This window comes from Diaporthe batatas (genome assembly GCF_019321695.1).
Source record: "Diaporthe batatas strain CRI 302-4 chromosome Unknown Contig00025, whole genome shotgun sequence".
Lineage (NCBI taxonomy): Eukaryota > Fungi > Ascomycota > Sordariomycetes > Diaporthales > Diaporthaceae > Diaporthe > Diaporthe batatas.
The window spans coordinates 32,257-44,469 of NW_025408572.1; the positions used below are offsets into that span (position 1 = coordinate 32,257).

General features: G+C 50.8%; 3 protein-coding genes across 3 annotated transcripts; 2 read left to right on the forward strand and 1 right to left on the reverse strand.

Moving 5' to 3' along the window:
• The first annotated feature begins 625 nt into the window (after positions 1-625).
• Positions 626-2,248, forward strand: KVR01_013262 (uncharacterized protein). Its single transcript, XM_044794588.1, has 3 exons — positions 626-812; positions 863-1,801; positions 1,863-2,248. The coding sequence occupies exons 1-3, from the start codon at positions 738-740 to the stop codon at positions 2,034-2,036; spliced, it is 1,188 nt and encodes a 395-aa protein (XP_044637716.1). The 5' UTR covers positions 626-737; the 3' UTR covers positions 2,037-2,248.
• An 816-nt stretch (positions 2,249-3,064) lies between these two features.
• KVR01_013279 (uncharacterized protein) lies at positions 3,065-4,489 on the forward strand (the record flags this gene model as incomplete). The annotated part of the gene is made up of 4 exons (XM_044784487.1): positions 3,065-3,266; positions 3,449-3,519; positions 3,597-3,982; positions 4,081-4,489. 4 exons carry the CDS (start codon positions 3,065-3,067, stop codon positions 4,487-4,489), a joined length of 1,068 nt encoding a protein of 355 aa, XP_044637733.1.
• Positions 4,490-5,703: 1,214 nt separating this feature from the next.
• On the reverse strand, positions 5,704-8,881 carry KVR01_013276 (uncharacterized protein; the record flags this gene model as incomplete). The annotated part of the gene is made up of 3 exons (XM_044791855.1): positions 7,904-8,881; positions 7,077-7,841; positions 5,704-7,005 (listed from the first exon to the last, which is right to left on the reverse strand). Exons 1-3 carry the CDS (start codon positions 8,465-8,467, stop codon positions 5,704-5,706), a joined length of 2,631 nt encoding a protein of 876 aa, XP_044637730.1. The 5' UTR covers positions 8,468-8,881.
• Between the last annotated feature and the right edge of the window lie 3,332 nt (positions 8,882-12,213).

The window sequence follows — 12,213 nt, forward strand, 5'->3', positions numbered from 1 at the left end:
TGTTCCTAGCTGTGGATCGCAGTTGTGGCACCCTTCGTAGTGACTTTAGACAGATGGCCTCAGGAGGCAACGCTGGTCAAACCCGGGTACCCCTCTAGCAGACCAACTTGTAGATAGGTGGTCAACAAGAGTCAAGCTTGGAAGCATAGACGTATGCATAAGTCAGCCACAAAGGAGCATAGTCCGAAACTGATATCCAAAGGACGTCCCTTGGTGTGTGAGCTCTGATTTCACAGGGTGAAATATGGCGGGGTTGACAGAGTCAACTGGTACCCACTGCGCCTCTACAGTGGATGCCCAAACATCCGCACAGTACCTCAGAATTCAGCACATAAGGTGCAGAAGAAGTCCAGAACTATATCTTGGGCTTTTCGAAAAATGCAACTCAAGGAAACTATCTACCAAAGTAACAAAAAGAGAAAGAGAAAGCCCCGACTGTTTCGTAGTGGTGGATTCCGGCAGTCAGTATCCCTGCAAGTCCCGGCAACCAAGGGGTCGGATCTAAGGGCGCGCCCGCGCAGGTGATCCTGGCTTAGCGCAACATTGGTCGCTCCGAAGTTGAGGTTGCCTAGCAACCAATATGTGCTGACGTCCTCGGTCCAAAACAAACCAATCCCTGATTTTTACCAATTGCCTTCTCGCACCCTGTACCTTACATCCTCCTCTGACAGTACTTACCACATCTGCTCGTCTCTGCACACGAAGGCGCATCTAAATCAACTTCATCCACATTGACCATGCCGCTGGAGGCTCAAATGGAAAGGCTGGCCGTCAACGGCCAAACAGTTGAGGCTCAGCCCCTGAAACCCAAGGTCAGCATGACTTGCCCAACCTTTGTGCCATACCTAATTTCTTTCGGCAGGCCACATCCACCAAGACATCGCTCTCCTCTGGTTCATTCCGCCCGAAGCTTCTGAAGGTAGCCCTTCAGAATCGTTTGGATCACTCGTCGATACCGTCACTGAGACAGACTGAGATACCACGACCCCCACCCTCGAAACCGGCCTCTGGAAAGGAGCAGTCAAACGAAGCCACCGAAAACCATGACCCGATAGACACGCTCGTCAACCAGCCTGTCATAAAAACCTTCCACTTGGGAATGTTCGAGATCGGCAAGCCCCTCGGCAAAGGCAAATTCGGCCGGGTGTACTTGGCCCGGGAGCGGGAGCACCAGTTCATCTGTGCACTAAAGGTCCTGCATAAGAGCGAGCTCCAACAAGCCCGTGTAGAGAAGCAGGTTCGACGGGAGATCGAAATACAGAGCAACCTATGCCACCCTAACATTTTGAAGCTGTATGGCCACTTTCACGACTCCAAACGGGTCTTCCTCATCCTGGAGTATGCTGGCCAAGGCGAACTATACAAGCACCTACAAAAGGTAACCCGTTTTCACGAGCAGAGAGCAGCACAGTACATTGCACAAATGACAAGTGCACTCCTCCACCTACACCGAAAGAATGTCATCCATCGTGACATTAAGCCTGAAAATATCCTTGTTGGTCTCCGCGGAGAGATCAAAATTTCAGATTTTGGCTGGAGTGTTCATGCACCTGGTAAACGCCGAAATACATACTGTGGCACCCTCGACTACCTCCCACCAGAAATGGTAACCTCAGGCAGCATGGATAATTCCTATGATGAAAAGGTTGATCTATGGTCTCTGGGCGTATTGATGTACGAGTTCTTGGTGGGCGAGGCGCCCTTCGAGGATAGTTTTGTTATGACAACCCGGAGGATTGCGAGGGCTGATATGACCATCCCCTCGTTTGTCAGCGCCGAGGCTAGAGACCTCATCCAGAAGGTAGGTCTCCTTGTGTCCTTGCCATTCCCAATGATCAAATACAATACTTACACGAAAATAGCTGCTCGTGGTCGACCCCAAGCGCAGGTTGCCTCTCGAGGAGGTTCAAAAACATCCCTGGATTGTCATGAACTGTGACAAGGGGCAGAAAGGGACCAAGAGCGATGGAGACAAGAAGGACACAGGAGGCGAAAAGGGTGGCAAGGTGACGAAGGATGTTGAGCTCAAGACTTGAAAGATGTGGGCTTGAGCGAGGAAGACCATGGTCTAATTCCCATGGTCTAGCCGGATAGTGTGGCCGAGACACCCACACTGGGTATGTGCTTGTACGAATGTGGACTGGTAGAATGCGGAGTCTTTTGCATGGTGTTGAGGCGTCGAGGCGTTGGGCTCATCTGATGTTGCTATGTACAAATTTAACACGCAAATGGCATGTTCTCTCTTGAATTTAACCTCGACGCCGTTGTGAAAGACAAGCTCAAATTTGATACCACACTGGATATATTCCCTTTTCTGTTCATTTTCCCAGTTGCGGATCGAACCCAACGTCGGGCCGCAGTAGCTCTGCTTATACTACGGTCTTGAATGAGCCAATATCTAGGTTGAGCGAAGAATTGGACGTCATGTAGACTGTCACCCAGACATGGTGATTCGCTGCATTGTGGCAGTCAGTACAAGATATCAAATGCATGCGTCCTCGTGACATTGCAAATGGTTGCAATCCATGGATGCCCAATCACTATTTTGAGTGTGCGCTCTTGCTACTCGTTAGACAAACGTGTGCTCTGGCACATTAACGAACGTTTTCCCAGGCTCCCTGATGGTTCTTGCAGCTTATGAACAAGACTGATCCTGCCCAACTTGAACAGCCCGGAGTGACTAAAGCAGATCCGGGTCCATGAATGTCCAAGCAGCATCTCTGCCCATGTAGCTGACCATATTCGACTTCACTTCAGGAATAACCTTGGAAGCGTTTACCGCTTCAACATGCCATGGCTTCTCTGTTTACAGGAACACCAGGTCCATTCACTGCTGGTGACAGGGAGCACAAACAACCCAACAAGCCGTTTGCCTTTCGCTCAGCACGTCGAGAAAGTCACCCTCCCACTGCAACTGCTTTGGTACCATGCCTCTATCCACCCACTCGGACGACCCCAGTCTGTCCATCTTCCCAACCTACAACAACCACAACAACCTGTACTCTCCATCCCACACCCACCTCTACTTGCAAGGAATCAATCCCGATTTCCACCAGCACGCATCATGTCTAACATCTGGACGACTCCGGATCTCCCGTGGGCTGGTGTGCCCCCGCCAGGCGAGACCAGACACGAGGTCGACCCGCCCAGCACCTCCGCCTCTGTGATCGGGTTTGGTGCCATCGTCACCCTCATCGTGGCGACCGTGGTGTGCCTGCGCCTCAGCACGAGGATCTTCAGCTCCCGTGGTCTCAAGATCGACGACTGTAAGCTCAGCTCCTAGACTTTTTTCCGAGTGGCCCCCACACTGACAGCGACCGCAATCTAGGGCTTATTCTACTGTCAACAATTCTGCTCGTTTGTTTCTTTGTCGTTTGTGTCAGGAGTAAGTTTCTCAAGGCACTCCTCGTCCTGAATATTTCTGTCTGACCTTGTTCACACTTAATAGTCACTGCTTACGGAGTCGGCAACCATATATGGGACGTGCTCTGGGATAATTACACACCGGGAATCCTGCAGGTACGATTAATACTTTGTCAAACAAGCAAGAAGCACAAATATTCCAGTTACGATCGCTAACTTCTCATTCCCCACAGCTCATCTTCCTCGCGCAAATCTTCGGCGTCACCACGATCTCGCTCAACAAGCTCTCCGTGCTCAGCCTGTACGTCTCCATCACGCCCAACAAGAAGTTCCGCGCCGCGGTCTACTTCCTGATGGCCGTCGTGGTCGCGTTCTCGCTGGCCTACGTCCTGATATTGATCCTGGACTGCCAGCCCGTCCAGTCCCAGTGGGACTTGAACACCCCCGGCAACTGCAAGGAACTGGGCCCGGCCACATCACCCATCCTCATCCTGAGCCTTGTAAACATCTTTGTCGACGTGGCGGTAGTCGTCCTTCCCATCCCGGTCATACTCCCGCTGCGCATACCCAGGGGCGACAAGATCTCGTGCCTCCTGTTGTTCGCGGCCGGCGGCGGGCTGTAAGCATCCCTCCCCACGCCCATCCTGACCCCCCCCCCAACGAAACGCCGAGCCAGCGTTTTTCTTGTTTCCTCGCAGCTGACAGACAGCCTCACAGTGTCTTGATCGCCGCGATCGGCAGGACCGTCGAGCTCATACCCCTGCTGAAGCCGGAGACGGGCCACGGCGACCTGCAGTTCGTCGACATGCCGTGGCTCGTGGTCCCGGAGCTCAACTGGGCCATCGCCGAGGCCGGCGTCGGCATCGTCGCCGCCTCGCTGCCGTCCATCCGGCCCATGTGGCAGCGCCTGCGGGCGGCGGGGGCAAGCTTGAGCCGCCACGCCTCAGGATCCGGATCCGGCCACCATGATGGCGATTCCGGCGTGGCGCTCCAGGACACGTCGGGCGGTGGTGGGAGCAAGGATGTACACGCCGGGCAGGATCAGCAGCGGTCGCGGCGGGACTACTATGCGGAGGAGATCTTGCGGCTCGGCGGGCGGGCTCGTGATGTGGAGGCGGGGCTTTGAGACGCCTGCGTGTCGCTCCACCCACTTGGGAGAGCAGGGGCTTTTTGGTCTCGTACGGTTTTGGAGAATCACGTCTTCTGTGTTGGCTCCCTATTCAGGCGGATGCCGGTACTCCTGATCGACAGATTGATTCCTCATACCAAGGAAGGGCTCGCATCACTCAGCCATTCCACCGGCGAAATGTGCGACATTGGGTTGTGGGAGGACGCATGTCAGAAGGCATGAATGCTGCTTGGCCAGGCTAGGCCAGGCCAATCAATGGCATTGTCCCCATTTGTTCTGGATCGCCAGGATTGGCTGTATGGACAGCCGAAATGGCTTCTAGTGCCCGGGGTTGAAGGTATGGGCCACATGGTGTATGTATCTACTCATGCCGGCAGCGATAGCACAGATGGTTCAGAAGTCAGAACTAGATCCATAGTCTGCACAGCGTGGGAAATTATACTTTTGTAAGCGAGTGCGCATTATTTGGTGAGAGCGGGAGCTCTGCCATCTTTGAATTTGTGACGTCTGGTGAGTTTGAAAAGAAAGTACTGCCGGTAGTTGCATGTCTGCATACTCTCGCAGGAGTGACTGGTTTCGCTTCTATTCCTCATACGCCCGGGAACATACATGGCGCCTTCATACGGTGGTAAACGCTCAAGACCCAGCATTCCAAACCTTGCAAAGAATATTCAGCGCCAATAGCAGTGCAGAGAGAACACAGTACGTGGGCACGTGGCCTCAGCCTTGTGCCGCACAGACAAGGTTAGGGGACATCGGTTGTTGAGAGAACTGCCGCGGTCTGTGAGCCTTGGTTCATAGGAATGCATGGACGGGAGTGGGCTGCCAAACGCCATCAAGGAGCCACCTAGAAAGACGTCCAAGTGATAGATGCTTCGCTTTCCGTGCTATATCCAGATTAAATTACTGGCTTTCCTGTTATTGTAACAACTAATCCGAACATCGATTTAAACATTCGCTTTGGGGTGGCGTTCATCTCATCCCACACAGACGCCAACATGTGCAAGACCGTAGCACACAAGAGAAGGAGAGCCTGAGTGAAAGATTGTATAAATTCATATGTGTATATACATCTTGAAATCAAAACTCCTGGCTCAATAATATGTGCGCTGTTAGACATCAAGACAAGTAACCAAACCCATCACCCAAAACGCCCGCTAAGGCATTATTACAAGACAAGAAGCCACCCAACGGTGTCTTCATTGCGTCAATCATATCTCCTTGACAAACCCAACTTCAACAACACGATCCATAGCCAATCTCAAATTCGCGATCTTAGCCCGCGTGTTGTCCCTGATCCACAAGAAAGTCGACAGCACAAGCCTCCTGAATATAGGAGTCCCGGCTCTCGTCCGCATCTGGCCCTTACCCACGACATACATAATCTTGGCGGCGTAGGCGCGGTCCAGGCGCGCCAGCTCGGCGGAAACAGCCTCGTCGCGCAGCTCGATGGGCAGCTTTTCCGAAATGTGCCTCTCGCGGGGGCCTCGGCCGCGTGAGGGGTGCTCATCCGATGACGACGCCGGGGCGGGTGCGATGTCTGCGCCGGTAGTAGCAGCGGCCGAGCCACCGCCGGCATCGAGCGTGGCCGCCTCGGACATGGGGACGCCCTCGACGTTCTCGATTCCGCTGCGCTGCGTGTCCTGCGACCCGTCGTCGCCCGAGAGGGAAGGGTCCTCGCGGCGGATCTCCTCGCCGCGGGCGGCCTGGCGGATGATGAAGGAGCGGACCTTCTCGTAGATGAGGGCCGCCAGGTCGGGGGACATGACCTCGTCCATGAAGCCGTGCTTGACGACGAGCCTGTAGCAGCCCGGGATGGTGGTGAACTTTGAGACCGAGTAGCGCTCCGCGTCCGGGACGGTGGGCGCCTCGACGGGGTGGAGGTGCCAGAACACCGTGACGTCCATGACGGCGTTGAACTTGCTCGCGAACTGGGTGAAGACGGCGGGCGTGAGGACGCCCGTCTTGTCGAAGAAGATGCCCAGCCCGCGGATCTGCGACAGCTGGTCGCCGCCCCAGCGCTGCGTGAGCTTGAGCTTGCCCTCGTCGTCCTTGGTGACGAGCGTGTTGAGGCGGAAGCGGTCCTCCGCCTCGGCCTTCCACTGCACCTCCTTTCCGAACCGCCACAGCATGAACAGCCCGGTCAGGATCGCCGAGATGGTGAGCGTGAACCAGGCGCCGTCGGGGACCTTGTTGAGGGCTGAGGACAGGTACAGCCCGTCCACCGAGGCGAAGCAGAGCCAAGGCACGACCACGAGGTACGGCGGGATGCGCCAGACGATCAGGGCCACGAGCGTCACCATGCACGTGTCGAAGAAGGTGACAAACATGACGCAGACGCCGTAGGCGTTGCCGAGGCGCGTGGTGTTTGAGTAGACTGCTGTGACGAGGATTGTGCCGCACATGAGTAGCCAGTTAAGGAAAGGAACGTAAAGCTGTCCGTGGAAGGTCTTGGAGGTGTGCACGACCTTGACCTGTGGGCAGTATGAAAGCTTCATAATTTGGGCAATGAGCTAGTTCATGCATGTGTTAGTGGCTGGTGCCCTTTTTGGCGGATCGAGTTCAAGTAGGAACAGCAACATACCTGGAAAGTGGCTGTGATAATCGCCTGGGAAGCCACTATCGCAGCGAGCACAGCAACGACCAGGGAAGGGTACAGCATCCCCGGCGGAACCGAGTTATAAAACGGATTGGAGTAAGCATCAGGATGGACGCTGATATAAGCCCCTTGACCAAGATATCCTAGCAACAAGCACGGGTATGTCCAACACAGCCAGCTAAGCTGAATCGCCCTCATTGAGAAGGCGCCCAGATCGGCAAAGAGGGCCTCGACTCCAGTAAACGCGAGCAGTACACCTCCGAGCATCTTCCAGCCCTCAGTCTTGTGCTGTATGAAGAACTGAAACGCGTAGTAAGGATTGAATGCCTTTAGGACGCTGTGGTCGAACTGGACGAGGTTATAGATGCCAAATCCACCGTTGAAGGCCAGCCAGACGATGACAATGGGGGCGAAGACCGATGCTAGGCGCGACAGGCCGAGCGGCTGGATGAAGAAGAGCACGAGGATGATGCCGCACGAGGTCCCCACGACCGTGGAGCTCGAGATGTCGGGCTTCACGACGTTGAGGCCCTGGACCGCGCCAAGCACAGACTGCGCCGGCGTGAGGACGCCGTCGGAAAGGACCATGGACACTGCCAGGACGCCAATTGTCTTGAGCAGGCCGCGGAAGAACCGGCTTCGCTCCATCAATGAGCGCACTCCGAGATTGGAGGGCCGCAGATTCCCGGTATGGTGCCTCTCCATGTGCACCAGTGCTTCTTCTCGCGGGTCGCGGGCCGTAATATTTGCCTGGTGGATATTGTTCAGTAAAGTCAGGAAGCCATAGGTGAGTGTACATATTAATCACTTACAAATCTGGTCAGGAGCGAGTAGCAACTGAAAGTGCCTCCCTCGCCCTCGTTGTCGGCACGCAGGACAATGAAGACATATTTAAAAGTGACCATGATTGTCAACGACCATAGAATGAGCGACAAGACCTGAATGACATCCCCTTGGCTCGGCGGGGCCGTAAACGTCGACGAGAAGACATAAAGAGGACTGGTCCCGATGTCGCCGTAGATGGCCCCAACAGACTGGTACGCGAGCCACAGCAGCGTCTTGCCGCGGTAGACCTGCTTCACCTTGGGCTGCTCGCTGTCGCGCCAGTTGTCGCCCTCCTCGACATCGACGTTGTTCTCAGCACTGGGGTCGAACGAGATGCGCGCCGCGATGCTGCTCCTGTGGCTGGCGACGCGCGAGAGGTCGCGCCTGTTGTAGATTCCGCCGGCGAGGCCCGTCGTGTCGGTGCGCTGGAGGGGCGGGAACCGCTGCTCCGACTCGGAGCGGCGACGCTGGTTCGGGTGGGCGCCCTCTGCGATCTTGATGGTTGGCCCGGAGGCGAGGGGGGTGACTGGTGGGGATGGGGATGCAACCATCTTGTCGAATCCAATTGCTTCGTTGCTCGCCCGTGTAAGTGGTGAAGTGGGGCTCTTGATGGAATGCACAGGAGAGAAGGAGGTGGGCTTGACTGCTCGGCACTGATGCGCCAGCGACCCAAAAAAGGGGGTCAGACAGTCACTACTGCTGACTGGATGATACACACAGAGTTGCAGCGAGAAAGACGAACTGCTGGGGGAAAAAGAAAAAGAGTTGTGCGCGTGCTCCTGACGGCTTTGTATGGGGACTCAAATATCGTAGAGCCGAGTGGGGCCGTTTGAGGGATATTTGGGACGGGAACAACACTTCGCCAGCACGATAATGGGCAGAAAGCGCGACTCATCTGATGGCAATCGCCGGCCATGCCATATCCACGAAAGTGCTGATGTGTCCGAGCCAGGGTGAGAGGCCAGGGGAGGCCAGCACGGCGTTGGATCTGGATCCGGGTGGGATGTGCGGCGCAGCGAGGGGAGCATTGCGGGCTCATCTTTCTGACATTAGCCCAGGCAAGCAGGATGAAGGTATTGAGATATCGGGCCCTGGAATCAAAGGCAGCGGAAAACTGCTAGAGTCAGACACTTCTGACTCGGGGCTATCCCATCGCTCTGGCACGCAAAGGCTAGCCCATGGCGTCGGACACGGCATGCATGTGTGCATGTGAATACGGAAGACCAGATCGAGACTAGGCGAGCCTCCTTGGTCTGGTTTTGTGTTTGACCAGATGCAGGCGGTGAGCCGGTTGGACTCCTCTTCCCCCTCCTACCATGATACTAAGCCGAGTTGCGCTGGTAGCTGGGAGGGATCGACTTGCTATTCCGACACGATCCATCGATATATATATATATATCGGCTTGTCAGCGCGGCGAGGACCCTGAGCATGCAAGTGAGTCCAAGACACTGTTTTGGTGCAAGGGCCCCTGACCCCCTGGCAGAAGAGGCGGAACGAAGACGATCCATGTCCGTGTGAAAAGCTTAACTGTCATCGAACGAACAGGCGTTCCCCAAGAATACTAGCACCGCGGCCAAAGCTCTGGGCCGCCCAAGGAACGCAATTTAGTACCTGGACCCTCCGGTCCAGAAGCTTGAAAAAAGGCTTCTCTGTTTGCGAAGCTTGCCTAGCCCTTGGCCAGACGAATCCCAGACTGCTCTCTTTAGCTTTCGATCAAACCGCATATCCTAGCTTGGATCGGCGGCTCCATTGCCACCTCGGAACGCCGCGCTTGGTCCCATGCTAACACGACCCGGGCCACATGCAATTTGAAACCTAAGGAGGGAGCCTCATCGATCGTCCCCGGCCAATTGGCGCAGGTGCACCGTACGTAGCTACCTAGGTATATTTCTCGGCGCGGCGGGCCACGACACATTCAAATAACATAATGATCCCCAATTCCTAATTCCCTATCTCAACTTTGACCTGAATCGTGCCAGTGTGTTGCACTGCAGCAGGGTCTCCAAGATAAGAACCACCGCATCCAATCGAGGTGGGTGTCGCTTAGTGACGGCTGGGCTGCCTCAATTCTTCTCGTAGCACGTGGGCGTCGACGGGCGGATCTGTAGCCGACTGTGACTGGACCCCAAAGTCTTGGCCATGCAGTGCATGACGTTGACTTAGCGCCTACACAGTACTGTGTAGAAGATCTGAATACTACCATGATTGTCTATTTTCTTCTTAGGCACATGTCCTTGCAAACCCTGTCCAGTCTCGTTGCATCTTGGAACAAAAAGAAGAGCCCCAAATCAAACTAGATCCAAAAGTAGCAGAAGTGCTCTTCAGCACTTCACTTTTATACGTTCTTATGACGGTACGGGTTAGTCTTGATAAGTGCTAGATTCCAAGTTGAGGCAACTTGGAATTGTGGTCTTTTGGCTGGGCGTCTGTGGCGTAGCACTCCGCGGGTTCATCTCAGTTCTAAGCTTAACCGCAAAATCTTTATCCTCAGAATATTTAACCACGTCTTAAACAAAACATAACACCAATATGCACCTCAAATTCAAAAGTTATAGGACTATAGTAAGAGCATAGTGGAGCCAAAGCCTTAAGAAAACAAATGTAGCAAAGAGTTGTATTAGAGCAGAAGCTAGGCATATAAACTCTCCCTACGTGTGTATAATGGGACCTACAAAGATGCACGCCATCACCCTTCCGCTCCGCTATAGGACAAATTCTCATTACCTTCAATAAATACAGAGTGCGACTCACCCTGTGCTATGGATTGCTGGCCAACAAAGTGCGGCCAACTAGCAATGCCCAGAACCATGCCCCCAAGTATCTGGAGTATCTGGTTTCGCTTCTATCCCGCATGCACTGGCATACGTCCGGGGACATTCATGATAGATTATACACCGAATAATAATAGGACTATGATGGCAGTGTGACGGGTTTGAAGACATAGGGCATCCTTCGGCTTTCAACTTGGAACATAGGCACCTGCATATTTCCCGGTACGAGTGATAGCTACCGATGGGCTAGAAGGGCAGGGCTGGTTCATGGGGCTGGGTTCCCAACCCCATGCTCCTGGGTTGGTGTGAGGTCACCGCGATTTGACTCGTCTTTAGGAGTCTCGAGAAAGTATGGACTCTTGCGAAGGGCACATTTATATGCTCGTGATCTGGGGCTTGACGTTAAATCAATACTCACTCGACTGGATGGCGGGAGGCGGGGAGAAATTCAATAAATTCCAATTCATAATTCAGCAATAGCTTCGGCCGTATTATATTTTTCCTTTATACTATATAACTATATTTCTATTTAATCACTTATTTCTTCCTTTTAAAGCTTATATATTAAGTCTTTAATAATTTTATATATATTCTTATAATCTTTTTTCAAAGAAACTTTAAATTTTCTTTTAATTATATTTTTTATATTATTAAAGATTGAATAATTATAAATAATATAAGAATAACCTTTTAATAATAAATTAAAGAGTATACTTTTATTAAAATTATACTTTATACTATTCTTAATTCTTTATAATTAAGTTTTTAATAATTATAAAACTTTTATTAAATAGTCTTCTATTAAATACCTCTTTAAGTTTATAAAAAGTATAATAAAATTTATTTATTATAATTTATTTTATTTAATTATATATATTTAAATATTTATAGTTATTAATTATTATTACTACTTTTATTATTATTACTTATTTATATTTAACTTATTAAAGTTATAATAGATAACTAAGGGATCAACCGGTCCTACTTAGTTAGCTATTAAACTAACTTATTTAAAACTTTAATTTAACCCTCTATAACTTAATTAACCACCTAACTCCACTACTACTAAAGTGCACCTTAGAGTAACTCTTATAAAAGTATTAATAATAAGAATATCTTTTTTATATATTTATTAATATTTATTAAAATCTTTTAAAACTTTTAAGTTTATTAATTAAATAATTATTAGTTAAATATCTTATATAATAAATAAATTTTATATTAATTAAATAATAAATATATTAATCTTATATATTTATAATAAACTATAAAAATATATTATTTATATATTAAAAGAAAAGAATTAAATAAAATAATAGTATATAAATAATTAAAGTATTTAAAGTAATTAGTTAAATTATTAAATAGTTTATTAATTGATTTATTATAATAATTATTAAAGTAATTATTAAACTAACTATTAAAGTAATTAAATAATATAGAAAATAATGTTTTTATAGTTTTAATTATTTAAAAGGAAATAAATTTTATATATCTTTAAATAATTAATTACTATTTATTAATT